This window comes from Tripterygium wilfordii, chromosome 1, assembly GCF_013401445.1.
Source record: "Tripterygium wilfordii isolate XIE 37 chromosome 1, ASM1340144v1, whole genome shotgun sequence".
In the NCBI taxonomy this organism is placed as follows: domain Eukaryota; kingdom Viridiplantae; phylum Streptophyta; class Magnoliopsida; order Celastrales; family Celastraceae; genus Tripterygium; species Tripterygium wilfordii.
The window spans coordinates 9707367-9726126 of record NC_052232.1 but is presented as its reverse complement, the minus strand read 5'-3'; the positions used below and the strand labels follow the sequence as shown (position 1 = coordinate 9726126).

The 18760-nt window shown below is 36.9% G+C and overlaps 3 protein-coding genes across 5 annotated transcripts; 2 read left to right on the top strand and 1 right to left on the bottom strand.

Annotated features, from left to right (window-relative positions):
- The first annotated feature begins 1999 nt into the window (after positions 1 to 1999).
- Positions 2000 to 3997, top strand: LOC119999168 (transcription factor HHO5-like). Of its 2 annotated transcripts, none has more exons than XM_038846764.1 (5): positions 2000 to 2450; positions 2543 to 2745; positions 2838 to 3123; positions 3317 to 3390; positions 3487 to 3997. In XM_038846764.1, the coding sequence occupies exons 1-5, from the start codon at positions 2252 to 2254 to the stop codon at positions 3709 to 3711; spliced, it is 987 nt and encodes a 328-aa protein (XP_038702692.1). In that variant the 5' UTR covers positions 2000 to 2251; the 3' UTR covers positions 3712 to 3997. The 2 variants fall into 2 exon arrangements, with proteins under 2 accessions (XP_038702692.1, XP_038702616.1); XM_038846688.1 differs by having other exon boundaries at positions 2005 to 2450; positions 3314 to 3390; positions 3487 to 3975.
- Positions 3998 to 7808: 3811 nt separating this feature from the next.
- LOC119999334 (LOB domain-containing protein 36-like) lies at positions 7809 to 11049 on the bottom strand. Of its 2 annotated transcripts, XM_038846955.1 has the most exons (4): positions 10867 to 11049; positions 10535 to 10740; positions 9003 to 10034; positions 7809 to 8080 (listed from the first exon to the last, which is right to left on the bottom strand). In XM_038846955.1, the coding sequence occupies exon 3, from the start codon at positions 10013 to 10015 to the stop codon at positions 9065 to 9067; it is 951 nt and encodes a 316-aa protein (XP_038702883.1). In that variant the 5' UTR covers positions 10016 to 10034; positions 10535 to 10740; positions 10867 to 11049; the 3' UTR covers positions 7809 to 8080; positions 9003 to 9064. The 2 variants fall into 2 exon arrangements, with proteins under 2 accessions (XP_038702883.1, XP_038702800.1); XM_038846872.1 differs by having other exon boundaries at positions 10535 to 11049.
- Positions 10519 to 18134, top strand: LOC119996574 (50S ribosomal protein L25-like). The gene is made up of 6 exons (XM_038843266.1): positions 10519 to 10729; positions 11205 to 11248; positions 11888 to 11992; positions 15493 to 15843; positions 15941 to 16070; positions 17529 to 18134. The coding sequence occupies exons 1-6, from the start codon at positions 10519 to 10521 to the stop codon at positions 17837 to 17839; spliced, it is 1152 nt and encodes a 383-aa protein (XP_038699194.1). The 3' UTR covers positions 17840 to 18134.
- Positions 18135 to 18760: the final 626 nt, after the last annotated feature.

Below are 18760 nucleotides of genomic sequence, written 5' to 3'. Positions count from 1 at the left end.
TATCTAGTATGACTGTTTGAGTGTGCCTCACTCTAATCTTACTTGCCTTTAAACATCGAATATACGTCTAAATTCATGAAGTCTGCTCTGAAAGATCTCCCTTTTGCTAGATTATCCTAAAGTAATCATAAAAAAGTTAAACCTTTCAGGAATTTTAGACCAAACTTTGGATAAACTTTGATTCTCAGCTAATCCAAACTCTTCAATATATTTATTGTTAGAAATATCCCTAATCTCATTGATAACAAGTGGGACCAAATAATTCAATCGAAGTAGTTGTTGAACCATGCCATACCACATAGCTCCAACAACAACAACAAAAACTGCAAATGTTTAGGAATTTCTCAAATAATGAGGGGGTAAATTGGGTCGAAATTCAGCGAATAAAAAAGAGTCAAGTCGGTTCCTAAAGTTGTGATAAAGAGACACCCAACCAACGGTTGTAAATAGTTGTCATTGAGCACTAAAAGCATCTTTGGCTGTTCCAAACTTGATCAAATTAAGACTAAGACAAAAGGAATCCTTATCTCTAACCAATACTCATCGGGTTGTATGTGGAAACCCGATTGCTTAATTAACACGTGTCAGACAATGACAGAAGGAATCTGGGTTATTTTTTTGAAGTCAACAATTGTGTAGAAGAAACTATTCTTAGTTGTAACGGACGACTCTAATAATACCAAGAATCTAACCATTCATTAAAAAAAAAATGTCCCCACCACGTGTCACAGCATGGTGGGAGAAGACAAAAACCCATTTCGTATTTTTTTTTCCTGAGAGATTCCTCATCCGAGATTGTACATGCCAAGAAACAAATCTGAACCATTCATCAAAGTTGTCAGCTTTTGCTGTCTGGAATCTTTTACCTGTTGCATGATCTGCACATTGACCATTCTGCCCTTGCTTCCTAGTGGTGAATTGTTTCTTTTCTTTTTTTGAGTGAATCTTATATGGTATTTATATTTTTGTCACTTTTTAAATATCCATTTTAATATAAACTGTAGGAGATATTTTGGTAAAAAAAAACGTTACCCTTTTGTTAGCTAATATTGCCATTATTCCTACTTCTGCAACGATAGATTTGCACTTTTATCCAATTTAAGAAGTTGTATCCATTGATGAATGGTTATACAATGGTCGTATTATGAGCTAATTGTTTCACTTCTTACTTGGCCTAGCTTGTTACATAGGTCGTAAGTGAACTTGGTTTCCCGTTTTGATATGCGATTTTGGATTGTTGTTGCATATTCAACTCTTGTTGCAATTGTTACTCTTGTTTTCTTAATCTATCCAATACTAATAGACCAAGGAAGTTTTTTATGATGATATGCATTTAGGAATAAAAAATGTTAGGGATCTCAGTAAAAAGCATCACAATCATCCTAGTAGTGGATCTTGTCCCTTGATTGATGTAAGTGTAGGGGCTCATAAAACATTGTGATTGAATTAATGAGTGACACATCCAGTATTAGGATGACTGAAATGTTTTTTTATTGTAATCCCTATCACTTCTGTTTAATCTCTTGTACTTTCAACTATATGTAAAGTTGAACACAAGATTCTATGCACCCATTTCACATGTTAGGCCTAATTTTATATTTATATATATATATATATATATATATATATATCATGTTACATGCAAATGTGAATCACTTTTTGAGAATATAGATGAGTGAAACGATAAGTGAAACCTATTATTTTGAATCTTATATATTTTAAATTAATGGTGAAAACATTAGTTGGTATTTTAAGTGGACATAGAAAAATTCATGATATATATAATTATGTCAGAATTGAATCTATGGCCCACCTTTGGATGAGAAATTGAGAATCGCATAATTACAGTTGAAAATACCATATTATCCCTACTCTATAACTGGAAGTAATCGTTACTAAAAGTCTCATCCATCTTATATTTACCTACCGAAAATCTGGAAAAGGAGAAAAAAGGAAATTTTATATAATTCCTAGATAAGGAGGAAAAAAATTCAACTCGCCGCAAGAGCACGGAATCCCAAGAGATTCCGAACGTGTAGACTCGCCGATTAATATACGATTCACCGAGTTGTCTCAAATACGCGACTACCCGAACGCGAGTCTACGAATCCTCGCGTCCCCTGAATCTGATTTCTTTCCTCTTCTATATATATATTCACACCTACGAGACTCACTCTCCATTTTTTCCTGCACAATTTCAGTTTCTATGCTCAAGATACAGAGAGAGTAAACACAAACCAGTGGAGAGAAAATGGACCTGAACTTGGATTTGTCTCTGGGTTATGTTCCCAGAACCATCAGTGATCTTCTCAGGGAAGTTTCAGCTACAACAGAGATTTCGCACAAATTGTCAAGGCTTGATACGTATGTGACAGGATTGGAAGATGAATTGAGAAAGATCGAAGCTTTTAAGCGTGAGCTTCCTCTTAGTATGATCCTCTTAAACGATGGTATGCTATCTGTTTTATCTGTTAGAATAATCTGAATGAGATCTTGAATATTTTATACCCATTTTTTTGATTTGATTTTGTGGGTTTTGTAGCTATTGTGAGATTGAAGGAGGAGGCAATGCAGTGGAGGGAATTGAATGATCCGCCTCCTTTGACGGAGGAGATTCGGCCATTGAAAGGTAAACCAGTTGAAGATGGAGGGGTAATTTTGGAAAAGAAGGATCAGAAGAACTGGATGAGCTCTGTTCAGCTATGGAGCACTGACATCAACTTCGATCAGAGAAAACTTGCACTGGTAAAACCCAAAGTTTTTGTTTTTCTTCTTTCTTTTGGTCTTTGCCTTTTCATCGTGGCCACAGTTGATGTGAATTTCATTTTCGTGGACAGAGAAGCGAAGATGACGATCAGTTAGGTGCTGGGAAGGTGACCCAGTTATGTAATAATGGAAGCAAGGGAGGGGCTTTTGTGGATTTTCAAGGGATTGGGAAGGCGATTGCTCCACAAGTTCCTGCTCGTTCTCTCATGCCACCATTGTCTTCTCCACTTGTTCCAGTGAAGATACAAAGTAAACAACAAGACCCCCAAGAGACACGGAGGAAGCAGAGGCGGTGCTGGTCACCGGAACTTCATCGCCGATTTGTCGATGCACTTCAACAACTTGGAGGTTCTCAAGGTTAGACCTTATTATCAAAATTAATTGATGCATTGAAAGAAGTTTGGAGTTTGTGAAATTCTGATATTTTAGATGGTATCGGAAATTTGCAAAAATCTTAGCTAGACAGTGAGCAAAAATGTGCAAAAATCGAATTGTTTGAATCAAAGATGTGTTAATTATTAGTTGATTGGTTTAATTTGTGTTGCAGTAGCCACTCCTAAACAGATAAGGGACCTTATGCAAGTGGATGGATTAACCAATGATGAAGTTAAAAGCCATCTACAAGTAAGTGTTTGATGAAAGTCCTCCTATTACATTCTATCTTTCTGATCTTTCTTTTCCTATGGATATTTGTGCTAAATGCTTCTACTACTTGTGCAGAAATATCGACTTCATGTTCGGAAACTTCCATCTTCTGTATCTGGTCCTGAAAATGGCTCATCAATGGAACAAAGCCTATGCAAAGACCACTCAGAAACAAATGGCTCTCCACAGGGTCCCCTCAATGCAGGTGGCTCTGGCTCTGGAGGAGACAGTATGGAAGGGGAGGAGGACGAGAGATCGGATGGACGAAGTTGGCGAGGTGTGTTACTCAAATTGGAATAAATTGATGTACACTGCGAAGTACTGATCCCCCATGAGTTTTGCAGATAAGAAATGCATGGGGAATCGAACTGTAAACATGAAATTCATCTAACAGATGGAATTAAGACTGGAGTTGGTTCTTTTTTCGAAAGTGGAGCTTAACAGACTAGATAGGTTGTGAGATTTTGCAGAACAACATATATTAGGCTTTGTTATCTATGACAATAAGATTATGTGATGATGCCCATTTCTCATCTATAAAATCAACATAACATTTTTGGTTTATGAAGTTGTTCTGTTTCGTTTTCGATATGAGCCTTGGTTTGTCATTTTTGTTCATTGTTTGCTCTGCTGCAGTTTACACAGTCTCTTTCTGTCAAAGAATTTGAGAGAGGGGAGGGGAGGGGAGGTTGCATTTATAGGGTCTATGTTTGTTCATGTTCTATGACTTCTTTTGATCTTATTTGCAGCTCTCTTTGTGCAGGGAAGATGTTGAATAGGAAATTTGGATAGTAATCCCAAATCACTTGTGTCACTGTTAAGACTAAAGCATTCCACTAATAATAGATATCTGAAGCTCCCATCATACATGCCTTATTGACCCAAAAACAAAGATAGATAGATAGATAATATTAAATACTTGACGTTAGCTAAGGAATTGGAATCTGACCTATGAATTTGTAAGAGTTTATACGTATAGCTGACTGTCTTTGTTTATCTTATCCATTTGTACTCCATTAAAATGTGAGAATTCTTATGTGTGTGTGTGTGTGTGTGTGTGTGTCAAAGCAGTCGCTTTCCTTGTGAAAAAACTAAAAGCTGTGAATTTCAATTCAGGGGATATGGTGAGCCCACCTGAAGATTTTGTTTGGAAAAAATGGATGAACCTAAGCCAAAGCGTTTGGTTTTTTCTTTTTCATGTTTAGAACTGTTTAGCATCTTCAATTATCTTCTATAGTGCAAGCATCAAATCCCTGGTGCATGTTTTACGGAAGGACTCAGAATGGGCTTAAACTCGGTCTGTCATATCCGCGTATACAAAAGTTTCTCACATAATGATAATGTAAGTTCAAACAGATTCGCCAACAAGGTTGTCACCCAAATGATTCCGATGTCGATTATGTGGGAGATACGATTGGCTAGGAATGCAGCTAAGTATAACGTGGGGCATGGTGCAACCTAATTGTGTGGTTCTCAAGGTAAACACGTTTGCTTAATGAAATTACAGTTCCGTTACTCATTCCAGCAATTAGGATCCCAGTTGCTGAGGTGTATGGAGGAGATTAAAAATGCAAGTGGGGTCCATCACTTGCACTTTTAATCTCCTCCATACACCTCAGCAACTGGGATCATTGGGATCCTAGTTGCTGGGACAAATAGCTTTTCGATGAAATTAATTCCATCATTAAGCCCTCCAAAAAGCCATTAACTTTGGTGGTTCAATTGCCTTACCATGCCTTTACATATTCCCTTTACTTCTGTTAGTGTAAAAAAAACCTGTTCTTATTAAATGGCTAGCCCCTCCTAGTGAAAGCCTGAAGTTCAATGTAGATGAATATTCTCTTGGTAATCCAGGATCATCTGGTTGTGGTAAAAATCTTCAAACAGATTTGGGGAGCCTAATTTTTGGACTTTCCTTTTCATATTGGGAATGGATCAAATAATTTGACAGATATTAAGTACTCGTTTGGTTTGCGGATTTGAAGATGAGAATGGAAAGAGGATCATAGTGTTATTCCTTGCCAAGGTCGGAATCATAGCGTCATATTACTTTTCTGACATCATTGGTTTCATTTGTTATGTTTGGTAATATTTTTAGATTATCGAAATAAAATTTAAAAACTAAAAAATGAATTTTTTTTATTTTTATGTAATTATATTTAATCAATGAGAAATGAAATGATATAAAAATGACATATGTAAAATACAAATCCTAGAATCTGTGGATTATAATTGTAGAATATTGTCAAAATTAAGTATTTTTCTAAAGGATATTATATTTATTTAATTAAAAATAAGTGAAGATTCTATTTTTAGGAGGAAAGGAGAATCCTTTATTTGGGATGAATCCAATTTTTCTTGAACTTTTTAGATTCCAAGTATTCCACCAAACAAATATAAGAATTATTGACAAAAGAAAAAATTAAAGGAGAACTCTTTATGTGGAAGGAATCCAGCTTTACTTGAAATTTTAGATTTCAAGGATTCCACCAACCAAACATAAGAATTATTGGGCAAAGGAAAAAAAGTGAAAGGAGAATTATTTATTTGGGAGGAATCCAACTTTCCTTGAAATTTGAGATTTCAAGAATTCCACCAACTAAACATAAAAATTATTCAGAAAAGGAAAAATGAAAGGATAATTCTTTATATGGGAGGAATCTAGTGTTCCTTGAAATTTTAAATTCTAAAGATTTCACCAACCAAACATAAGAATTATTGGGAAAAGAAAAAATGTTATTCGTAAGAAAATGGATTCCGCGAATGAAATCAACCCTAAAGATTTCATCATGGCTTGCAAGTCAATGGTGTTAACTGTTCAACTCTGAAGCCCAATTCTGCTGGCACAAGGTCAAAGAACCGTTTGGGCCCAATATGGGCCTAGTCGTAACTAATCTGCGGGACAATCTAAAAGGTGGAAGCAAAAGCCCAGCCCAACCTATTAGGAAACATAGACAAACAAATATGGGCTTGGTGCAGAGAGTTACACTTACTAATCAATGGGCTGATCAAAATTCTGAGCCCAGCCCAACCTCAATAGATTCTTATCGGGTCTCCAGCCCTATCCAAATCATTTACAAGTAAACCCAGCCGGTTTTTTTATTTTTATTTTTATTTTTATATTTTTTTTGGCTGAATGGTAGATGGATGCGATTGCTAACATGAGGCCCTGACGTGATGATAGGAATATTCATTATTCATTCCCACAGCCCACCAAAGTGCATAATTGACAGAAGCCTCATCCCAACAGCATTTAGTTAATGAAATTGGGGCAAGCCAAAAGATAATCCGTGATCTTATGGCACTAGATAAAGGTGAAAATATGTACTGAAATCTGAAAAAAAATATATTAAGAGCTATAACCTACCAGTGTTTGAAACTTTTTTTTTTCTCTGTATAACAAACAATTTCTTCAAACAAACAACTTGCAGATGTATTGTAAAGTTTCGACTTTAAAACCTGCACGAGTTTGTTATTTAAAGTATCCACTATAATTTAGAAGAGTTGGGTATTTACATAGAAAACACTCTTATCTTAACGCTCCCCTCACTTTCGAAAGCCCAATAAGCAAAATATTTTTGCGAGTTGGTTAATCCTTCGACCCATCATGTCATTAGGGACAGGAGAGGTAAGTAAACGCGACATCTTAGTTGAAACTACTCTATACCATGATTAAAATCAAAATCTAACCCAAACTAACATGGTACGGTTTGGGTCTTAAAGCCCGCATGAGATTGTCCTTAAAAAGCCAGCTAAATCTAAATAACAATTAATCTAAGTCTAAATAACAATTAATATTCTTACTTTTTGTCTACGGGATTTATTGACCAATTCAGTCCAAATAGCATTAATATTCTTACATTTTGTCCCTACTTAGACACACCAATGTTGAGAAGAGACAGAACTCCACATGAGGCACAATCAATTCTAAACATCTGATGACTTTAATTACGACAGTATTTGCTTGCTTTTTAAAAAAATTATGAGTATTTAATAACAGTAATAAATAGCTTTTTTTTTTTTGATTTTAGTAAAAAATAGCATTAATATAATGGTTTCCAGTATAAAAATGATATATACTTGATGAGTGCACATGATCATCAAAGCCATTCCATGAAATCTATGAGCTCTTATGCCAAGACAAAAAAATAAAATAAAATATTGAAATTAATCCAGGATGATGAGTCAACAAGATCCAAGGATTATTCAAGGATGATGAGTGTTGTAAAGCTAGTCAACTCTGAATTTATAATAAATACATAAAAAAAACCCAAATGCTTGTCTTGAAATAACTTAAAATACAAACTAAAATGTCAATCAATCACAACCATCATCCTTGAATAACTCCAAGACCTGGGCACTGTTGAACTACGAAATTCCAACGACAAAAACAAAAATAACAAAAATAATCATATATATAGAACCAATTAATGTCATTTACCAAGCCAATAATGATGATTCTAAGTGCAATTGAAACGAGGAAGCCAATGTGAAAGACTAAAAGAACGGTTCAGATTTTTACAAGTAAAATAATCAGATTCAAGCGCAAAACGTTACTCAAAAATAAATATTTTAAAATGAATCTCCCAATAAAGTCTCTTCTCAAAACCCCAAAAACTGTGCTGGCTTTCAATCTCTATTATCTTCTTTAACTAGTATCAGATGTGAGCTGCAAAAAAAGAAGGAAGAAATAAAAGGCTTAAGAAAATTTGACCATGTATATAATAGTGTTTTCAAGAGTTCTGGTGTGATTAAGATATATGAAGATAAAATTATAAAAATCTCAGCAGTTGGTATCTCAATTATCTCAGCTGTTAAGTTGGGCGCACATGATCCAAATAAATTCATGGACTCCATATATTCCACATAATACATCTAACTCAACCTCTAGGATAACTAGGCCAAATGACAATTGCTTAGATTCTTATCATAATTGAAATTATACATCGAGTAAAACTGAGTACTTCAGGTTTCTTTGATATTGAACAAGTAATTACATCAAAAAGTGCAAGATACGTACACTATTACCACAGAAATCAAGAAATAAATTAATATAACAAAATTCCAATGACACCTACTATAGCTATTTACCTAACTCTATGTGAGCCATTATCTGCAAATATAGTGATTTCTAATTTTTAAGAATCTTTTAGGAACAATTATCAAACATATCGCCTAAAGGTGGTGGGGGCTAAAAATCGGTACTAGCCGTCTTGGCTCAATAAAAGAACATGCCAGTCCAACCACTAGTTGCCAGAGAAACACAGTAAAAATTAGATAGAGAGAAAAGAAGAGGAAGGATCATGAGTCCCAGAGGATAGTATTTGTAAGCAAATCCTGTTACTTACGATGAAAAGGGTTAGCCATTCCAATGAAAAGACAGTAATTCTCTTAAATAGCCCTATCGCTACGACCACTCCGATTTTGCCCAATCAATGAAAAACCCAAGATACATTACACGGAAATGGCATAAAAGCATTCATAAATCCAATCCTCTCTAGTCTCTTGCAGCAGCCAGGGACACTCATTTCACACACATAAGCAAAAAATAGCAAATAAAACCAAGAGGCAATGGGAAAAGGAATCCATACCTAGAATGGAAATTTCTGCTTCAATGGACATGTAAGGAGGGAAAATTAGCTGTAATATTACTTCAAGACAGTCCGCCAGTACTTCTACCCTCATCACTTCCAGACCTCTGTTGTTGCGGTGGTTGTAGTGTTTGTTGTGGTTGTTGTTGCTGTGGCTGAGGAGGCTGCTGTGTCTGAAACAAGAGTTGTTCTTGGAGTGGATGATGCTGATGCTCTGGCTGCTGCGGCTGAATCTGATATCGGTTATCAAATGTCCCTAGAGCCAGAGAAGGAGACATGGTGGCAGCATTCATCTGATTAAAGCCAGTGGCGGTAACTGAACCTGCTGCACCCTCAAACCCACTTTCATTAAACCCAATAAGTTCCTGGTTTTGTTGCTGATGCTGGTGCCGTTGCTGCTGTTGTTGCGCCTCATAAACCCTTAACATCTCCTGCTCTCTTGCTGCAACCACAGCCGCCAATTGTTGAGCTTCATACATCTGCTGTTGTGGATGTAGGTGCTGCTGCTGGGGCTCCCTAATCACCAACGGAGCACCATGTGTTTGAGCAGTAGGAATCCCCATCATGGGCGCATTCATCACATTCATGAAATTATTCGACGAAGATGGATTGCCTAAATGTTGTTGCGGCATAAAAGCATGATTTGGTTGTATCATAGGAAGAAGCATTGCCTGGGGCCCTATATAGGTTGCAAGTTCTTTCTTAGCATTGAAGAGATCACTCTGCACTTGCCTAAGTTTGTGTTGAAGGACCGAGATTAATCCCACACATCCATAAACCGGATCTCGAAGACGCGCTTCAGCTTCGTACGCCAATGACTCCACCGCATCCTTCCGCTGCGCCACATTGAGTTCATTAAGCAGTTTTGCGACGTTACTTGCACCAAACACCTTATGAACACTCACGAATTTGTGCGGATCATCGGACGGGAAATAGGGAGCGAAAACACACTCGAGAGTACACTTTCGCCTCAGAAACTTGCACGCGGCACACGGTGAATTAGAGGAGGACATTGTTTTAGCAATCTGTGCTCTGAACCAGAAAATCAGAAACTTGAGAATATATTTAAAACAAGGAACGAGAGGAGCAGAATCAGAAGTGAAAAAGGCAAAAATCATTGGCGAAAAATATTTCCATTATTGTAAATTCAAAAAACTTTTGTAGCCTAATTTATCTTCTGTAGAGAGAGAATGAGCAGAGGGAGACTGTATAGCAGATAACAGTGATGCCGCAACTAACCTGTGTAATTTAGCACAAGCAAGAACCAATAGAAATGTTAACAAGAAGTACCTCCTCTTGTTCCTCTCTCTCTCACACTTCACCGACTTCGTGAAATGCAAGAAACTCTAACGAATCAAAAGATCCTTCTAGATCTGTTTTCTCTTCATGAAAATCTTTTGTTTTTGGCAATAAAAATCAAAGGAAAATTTTCTCATCTCCCAAACAACAAAATCTCGAGATTTTCTCGGAATCAAAACCAAAAGAAAAGTAACACAGAAACACACGCAGTTTCGAGATGAAGCAATACCAACCTCCAAATCTCATCGGAAGATTATCTACGAGTAGTACTCGTTCAGATCACAGTCTCGATCTCTTTCCTCCTCGCCGGTGTCTTCTACGTCCATACAACAGCACCTGCAACAAAACGTCTGCGAGAAACGACAACGTCTGGATTGGAAGAAGATTATTGCATTGGATATGGCGTGACGGACCTTTTAGAAAGAGCGGTCGATCGGATCTTCGAATTTCACAATATCCCAAACACAGATTGAAGAACGAGTAGTGTTGAATATGAAAAACAGAAGATCAGTAACAGAATTGATAGAGGAGGCACAACTATATCTATATATATATACACACACACCGTTCAAAGCATTTTCTATACACACTGTAATGCCTGCCGTTAAGATTTAGAGGGAGATATTGTAGCCGTCCGATTATTATTGAAAAGGTAAGTATATCACTTTGAAGAGAGACGTCCCCTCTGATTTCTGAATTTCTGAGCTGCAAATTGAATGCGTCTCTGAGTTACCCCTTTGTTCCTTGATTGTTTCCCTGTAATGCCGAAACTACCCTTTAAGTGTTGTCATTACTGTGCTGCCCTCCACTTTGTTTCCAAAATTAACATATAATTTATTTGATTAACATATCGCTGACACCATACAATCTTATTCTTTGAATATCCGATATGAATTTAAACAGGGCCATTAAGCCATGCACATGGAAATTTTACAATTGACGAGAGGGTAAATTGGACAAAGACAATTGATGCTAATGTGTTTAATTGTGATTTATAGACTGATTCTTCCTTATATTGAGATTACCATAAATAATCAATCATTGATCAGTTAATAAGTCAACAAGAACAAATGATGATCAAGTAGTGAGAGATTTTGTTTTTTTTCGATAAATCACTCGAAATCTGGTGATTGATTTGTTATCCACACAATCAATCTGTCAACCAGAGGTAATATCATAATTTCACAAATTGATATCCAATTTGTGAGGATGCAAGTATCATTAAGTTATTAGGTTAATTCAAAAATCATAACAAATCGGGCATTTGAATGGTAAGATTTTGCTTGTTATTTAAATGGTGAAAATAAATATGGTTTGTAAAATTATTAATTTCCTTTCCAGTAGTAGGTAGATTTTCAAGAATCTCAATAAAAAAAATTATAGTGAGATTGATTCGTATCATTTTTTTGTCTTATAAACATCCATCCAATTTGAGTTTAAGTATTATAAACGACGGTTCCAAAGAATAAAATTGTACGTTCTCATGCTCAAAGTGGTTAATATTAATATAAGAATGATAAGGGCATATCCGTACTTGTGCAAAGACTCAGTCAGGGCTAAGGGCATGCTCATTAAGTACTGTACAGTGTACAGCAGTTTCAGCTGTTAAGTTCCTCTGCAAGAGTGTGGACGAGTACGAGAGACGAAGGAAGAAGAGAGCTTTTGGGAATGGATGTGACCTGTTATTCCCGGTCGGACTGCATACGGAAGGCTGACCACAGTCGTTTTGAAGTGACTTAACCTTAAGCTTACATCAACAAACTGATGGGTCCCAATACCGGCAAGTCACTTCACCGGTTAACTTATCAGCTTATTTAATACTTCTGACTTTGCCGGTTTGTAATTTCGAGGAATTCCAAAAAAATAAATTGTAGTTGAGTTGCAAAGCAACAAGTCAGGCATGTGAACCAAGTAACCAACGTGGTTCCAAGTACAACTTTGTACGTGCTGTTATGATTTATATATACATCTGGCAGGATGACAAAATTATGTCTGGTTTGAATGATCGAATTTGTCCGATTCATATTAGACCAAGTTTGAATATAAGTTATATCTCTGAAATTTGGGTCTAAACACAAATTTTGTCCGTTTAAAATCGAGTCCAAGTACAAACACATAAATCTTGTCCGGACCCTAATTCAGATTAAATTATTGTTCGATTTACTTGTCTGGATTCAAATCAATCCGGGTATTGTTAATTAAGTACGTTCGAAATTAAATCCGGATTAGGGTTCAGACATGTATATATTTTGTAAACAAGTGAAGTTGTCCAACCCGAAACCGATATTTTGTCACCCCTATATCTAGGTAAACAAAGTTCGTATTTTCTCTGAGCACAGATTCATACGGATTTGTTCTTCATGATCTGTCGTCATTGATTTTTAGACCCAAAAAATACTCTTTTTTTGTGAGTGGTACAAGGCTTTCGATTGAGTTTATGTCAATCCAAGGTGAGATAGTATTGAAGCTATTATTATTAACATAATTATAATACATTATAATAATGGTGTCCAATTTAGTGTAATGTTTCATTGGCTGCTTCGAGAAGTGTTCAATTTTTTTTCAAATTTAGGGTGCTAACACGTCAATTACTTATCAAGATTGGCTTAAGAAAATAATAAAATATTATTTGAGAAGATCATATGTACATTTTTGCACACAATATATCTTGACCATGATAGGAAACTTCTTATATTTTACCTACTCAGAGGGCCTACGGTGCAAATTCTACAAAATCTAATTAATTTGCATGAATTTTGAGAAAAGTTCTTTTCCCACTATAAAATAATATTGGAGGGCAAAAAGGACAACTTAAGAGTACAGATGTTAGCCAAGGGAGAAGACAGGTGGAAGAGGAGAGACAGTTCTCTTTTCTTTAACGGGACGCGAGGAGGTGGGACGTGAGCCACAAGCGACGGTGGCGTGGAGGAAAAAGAAAGCGTGCGTGGGGGACCACAGGAGACAAGAAGTGAATTGAGGATCAAAGGAGTGAGTGCGTACGTGTGCTTGTCATTTATTTTCTCTGTCACTGCGTGGTCTGTCCGTGCGTGTGGTATGGTCTGTGCGCGGTGTTACGGCCACTGACTACCAGAACAGAGATGCAGCGTCTCATTGTGTTGGCTCGCAATTGCGTGTGCAGTGGTTCATTCCATTTATTGTGTCTCCTCCTTGACTAGACGAGTACATTTTCTCTCAAGCTCGTCTTTGGATAAAATAGTGAACCACTAACTGGAGTGATTAATTGATCCGTTTGGGAATCCGTTGTGTTTTAACCTTCAGTAATAAATTGAGATGAGTTTCGAAACTATAGTGAGGTGAAGTGAGTTGTGATTGGTGGTGGCAAAAAATCAATTATGGATCGGACAACACAATATTTATATATCTGAACCCTGATCCGGATTGTATTTTTGATGTATTTAATTGATCAAATCTGAATTGGTTTAAATCCGAACAAGTAAATTGAATAAAAACCTAATCCGGATTAGGGTCCAGACAAGTAAATTGAACGAAACTTTTATCTTGGACTCGATTTTAAACCGGACGACCTGAATTTCGAACATACGTGTTTTGATGTTGTAAATACGGTCAATCTCATTGTGTCTAAAGTGAAAGCAATTCCCTACAACCTCAGCTTCGAATCATCCTTGTGAAGTGATATCCTAACACGCGGCTGGCCTACTAATGTAAAAAAAAGGGTTTAATGTGATCTTTATTTCTTGATCGATTTATATTAGGCAGGCCCAGGTGACGCACTGACGCTGCATGCAAATCACAATTTTGTTTCATTTGGCAACGCTTTTTCCAAAGTAACTATCTGCAGTTGACTTTAAATGATTCATCACGTGCATGGATTTGACAAACGACCCCCCCATCTAACCTTTTCAACATGTAATTATTATATACTATATTAATTAGTGGATCCATATGAATATTCTGATACCCCCCAGGCCCCCACTTTTGTGATTCAACATTGAAATGTTCACCACCTGTGAAAACTGAAAAGGAGGGAGGGGAAGAAATCGAAACTGTTTTGGTAAAAGGGTGGAACAGTTTATGGTTATTATACACAGTCAAATGAGATACTAAATCTGGATAAGGGGTTTGAACAGGATTGGTGATTTTACAGAGTCAATGGATCTTGAATTCTTGATGCTTGGCCACAGTAGGCTATTGCGTGGCACTTTAAAAAAAACAGAACAGACAAAAGAGTGTGTTGCATTTGGCAAACATTGCAATGCCGTTGAGGATTCTGTTTGATATTTGTTAGGTAATTGATTAAGTCAGCTTGAAGAAGATTTAGCAGTTGCTTCAAGGATTATAGTGAAAATGGCTTATTTTGATTTTCACTTATCAAATTAGTTCATTTACTACAATAGCACGTTTTCTATTCTTGTTGAGAGGAAACTTTATCAACAGACCAAGTAAGCAACATCTAAGCCATTAATTGAAGTGGTAAGGATAGTGTGTATCATCCTCGTGATCAAGGTTCGAATCCCCCCTCTCCCGTTTAAAAAAAAAGACTACTTAAACAGTATTTAATTCAACTAATTATGAGCTGTGAAAAAAGAGTTATGAGATGGGTTTTTGGTTTTGACATTCATTAGTGATTTACCAAACATAAACCTAAAGACTGACATGTGAAAAATTTCCGTGCATGGTTGTGTCAAAACTCATTTTTAAAACACTGTCCCAAACACAATTTGCCAAACTCATTAATTTCTTTGGTCGACTGGCCATGGATTATCGACAAGAGAGGAGCCGTAGTGGTCTCTCGGACTGCTGGGATCCCACGAGTGAATAGAAAAACCAACGTTCCTTTAAAGGTTTTATAAGCGACCTTTGCGCCCAAAAAATTCCTACATTTTGGCCCATTAAAACTTGAAATAGAAAACTGTGGACAAAACTTTACATGTCGGGAACCCAATGGGTATTACTTTAGAGAAAGATGGGGATTCATCATGACTGCACAAGTCGATTGGGTTGGGCCCTAAAATGTGTAGGCCGAAAAATATTCGCAACTTTGAAACCCATGGCCCAAGTGTTATGGACCATATTAGGCCCAATCTATTTAAAACCCGGGCAATAAACGAACCTTTCAAAACCCTCGCTGTGCGTTTTGCGTAATTTCGCAACCCGTTTAGCACGGAGCAGACCACTAAAAGTATGCCGAAGCGGTGGTGCGGCCTGAGAGCGGTGGTGCACGGGGCCAGGTTTCCTCCTCCGGCATCCCATTCTCAAACTTCAAAGTTACCACACCGTCCAAGCAATACCAAGAGAGTGCACGGGCAACCGGGTCTCGGCCCGGGATCGGGCTCAGGGGAGAATTCCCGCCGTCGTTTTTGCTCAAATCCTCCTCGACAAAAACCCTAGCTCCCGCTCCCTCTCCAGGAAGCAGCTATTAACGTCGGAGAGAAAGCAGATTCAGTGTATTCTCAAGTCTGTCGATCTCCCTTTCTTCTGCTCGACCACATTCCCGCTCCAGATACGCGCTGGGTCTGGGTCATCCGTTCTCCTTGAACCCGGAAATGTCCTCCCTGTCAAGGAAATTTTTTTTATCATCATTATTTTAAAGGTTCTTGTTTCTATTTGAGTGAAGGGGAATGTGTGGTTTTACTAATTTTTATTTGTGCTTGTTATAGATTCATAGGGATGCAGAGACAGGGAAGATACTGAATTTGGTGTTTGTTTGGGCGGATGAGGGAACAGAGTTGAAGGTTGATGTCCCTGTTGTATTCAGAGGACAAGAGGATTGTCCTGGTCTAAAGAAAGGTATTTTGAATTGCTTATCTACATTTTTTAATGTCATTTCTTTGTTTTTGCTCTTTTTATTTTTTATTTTTTTATCCTTACTGCATTTGATTGCCTTATTAGAGTTGTTAATAATGTCTTGCACCCTTGGGGGTGGAGGTGGGGATTCACTTTCTCAAAAATAATGTTTTGCAACCCCAGCCACTATGAGTACGAATGAAGTAGCTTTTGTCTCTGTATTCAATATTCAAACAGTGAATTTACTTATTGTGAAATTCATTAAAGATGCCTATGATAAAGGAAGATAGTCGTGATGTAAAACATGTTCATAGTCTACGATCTGAGTACATGGTAAGATAATTGAACAGAAGTAAGGTTCTTTGTGTTCACAAGATTTTGAACTCACATGGTTAATTTCTCACATTTGTTCCTACTTTTACGTAAGTTGTACTATATTCAGAAGCTTATTTGAAGCTATGATTAAACTCACTTTATGTGCAGTATTTTAAATCTTAGGTTATTTTGAAACGTAACCTTAAATGAGTGCCCCTTGCAACTTCTTGAGTTTTACAAGCAAAAATGTATGTTCTGTTACTCTCTGGGGATCTCTTTGTTGACACCTAATGTTTTATGGCTACCAATCTATTTGCATTCTGTTTATTATTTGGATTTTTTAGCGGGTTCTTTAAATTATAACGGAGTTTGCAAATCTATTTTGGTTTTGCATATACAAAACAAAGGATGATGTTGACTTGCAAAATCTCTGAAATAGAAAAGTTGGAACTGAAGAAGAATGGTTTACTAGGTTGTGCTTGAATTTCTTATTCATCATTGATAAGACTCCTGGAGAAACGCAAATTAAGTGAAGATGGCCTGAAAGTGTGTATATTCTTTTCTAGTCGATAATTATGTTGACTTATAACAGGAAGAATCGATGTATTATCCATATGTGTGTGTACTTATAATTGAAGTTGGCGATAATCAAAATGAAAATTGTTACAGAGGTCTATGCGTTTAGGATGGGTGACCGATTTTTGAAGGAGAACTATTCAAGGCCAGGGTTTTTGTGAATGCTTGGTAGACATGCTCTGGCCAGTCATATCTAATATGAAAGATATGGAGGAATTCATGTTAATTGGGGTATGGTATTGATCTAGCTGCAATTCCAAGCAGAAAGCTGTTTCTTGTAAAGGATTGAAGTATATTCTGAAACTGGAAAGCTTTGTTCAGTTGGATGAAAATAACTGTTTCAGTCTGAATTGATATGTAGGATAAATAGACATGCTTTTCTAGCCATTTCTACTCTATAAATTGGGGCAAGATGTGGATGAAGTTTTCCGGCAACAAATCCAAGTGGAATTCCTTATTTTCTTAGCTGCATGCTTTTCAATTTCACGTCTCCTTTTTTCTGAATCCTCATAACTTTTGCTTTGGTGATTACTGATTAATTAGACTAATTCTGCTTTCATGGTGAATCAGGGGGTGCTCTGAACATGATAAGAACTAGTCTAAGATTCCTTTGCCCAGCGGAGTATATTCCTCAAAAAATTGAAGTGGATGTCAGTAACTTAGACGTTGGAGACAGAATATTCATGCGTGATATTGAGATTCATACATCTTTGAAGCTTCTGAGTAAAAATGAGAACATGCCTGTTTGTAAGATTGTGCCAACAACTTTAAAAAATGCCGAACCTGCAATTGAAGAGGAACTAAAGCATGATGCTGGTAACACTCTGGCAAATTTCGTGTGCGACTCAAATCTTGTAGCGACCTTATTAAGGGACTGCTAAGGTTTGGGAAGCATAAGCAGACGAAGGGAACTGATGTTTTAAGGTAGTAAAAAATACGTCGAGCCCTCTTTGTAGTGTGCTGGTGCAGTATTGAGTATATCCCTCCATCTGCATTACTTTAGCAGGCAGAAAAAATGTTACAAATATCTATATTTTTGTTTTTCTTCATGGTTGTATTTGGTGGATGTGATAAAACTTTGTCAATATTTTGTTTGCTAGAAATTCGTGAACTCTTTAGGGTTGCTCTTGATTTTCATTAGCAATGAAGAGGATTATGCTTATAACATCTGTTTTAGCATTTCTAGAGGTGGTCGCATTTCATTGTCAAAATCATATTTTTTTTCCATTGAGGCGACGTGAGATGGAGGAATGACCAATCACCTTTTACTAGAGGACTTTAAGCTATCTCTCCTCCTCAAAGACACACATCCTCGCATGATTCCTCATACATCTCCATATGTTCTCTGTGACTCTACGTACATCTAACCCGAGACGAACTCTACATGCATCTCACTCGGGTATTAGTTTTGATATCAAACTGATGCAAACTCAGGCTATTAACACGTTGTCCGTTTTGAATCTCACACCTGTACGACTTTAAAATGGGTCATGCTAAGGGAATGAGTGGACTTTGACCCTTTGACTTCATGTTAATGTCAAGGACTCAAGGGTGTGAGGAACTAGAAGCATAATTTTCCCTCATACTTTTTTTTTCCTTTCCCTTTTTAAACTTTCCTTCATACTCGATCTATCCTTGAAAGCTCTACTGAATATTCTTTCCAGTGTTGATGCATAAAAATGGATGGTCAGTCAGTCAATTGTGGTGGGCTAAATTAATATGTCTATATCCCTTTAGTGGGTCACATCTGGGGGCAGTTGTCTTGGGAGCCTGGAAATGATGGGCCGCTAAGAGAATATGAT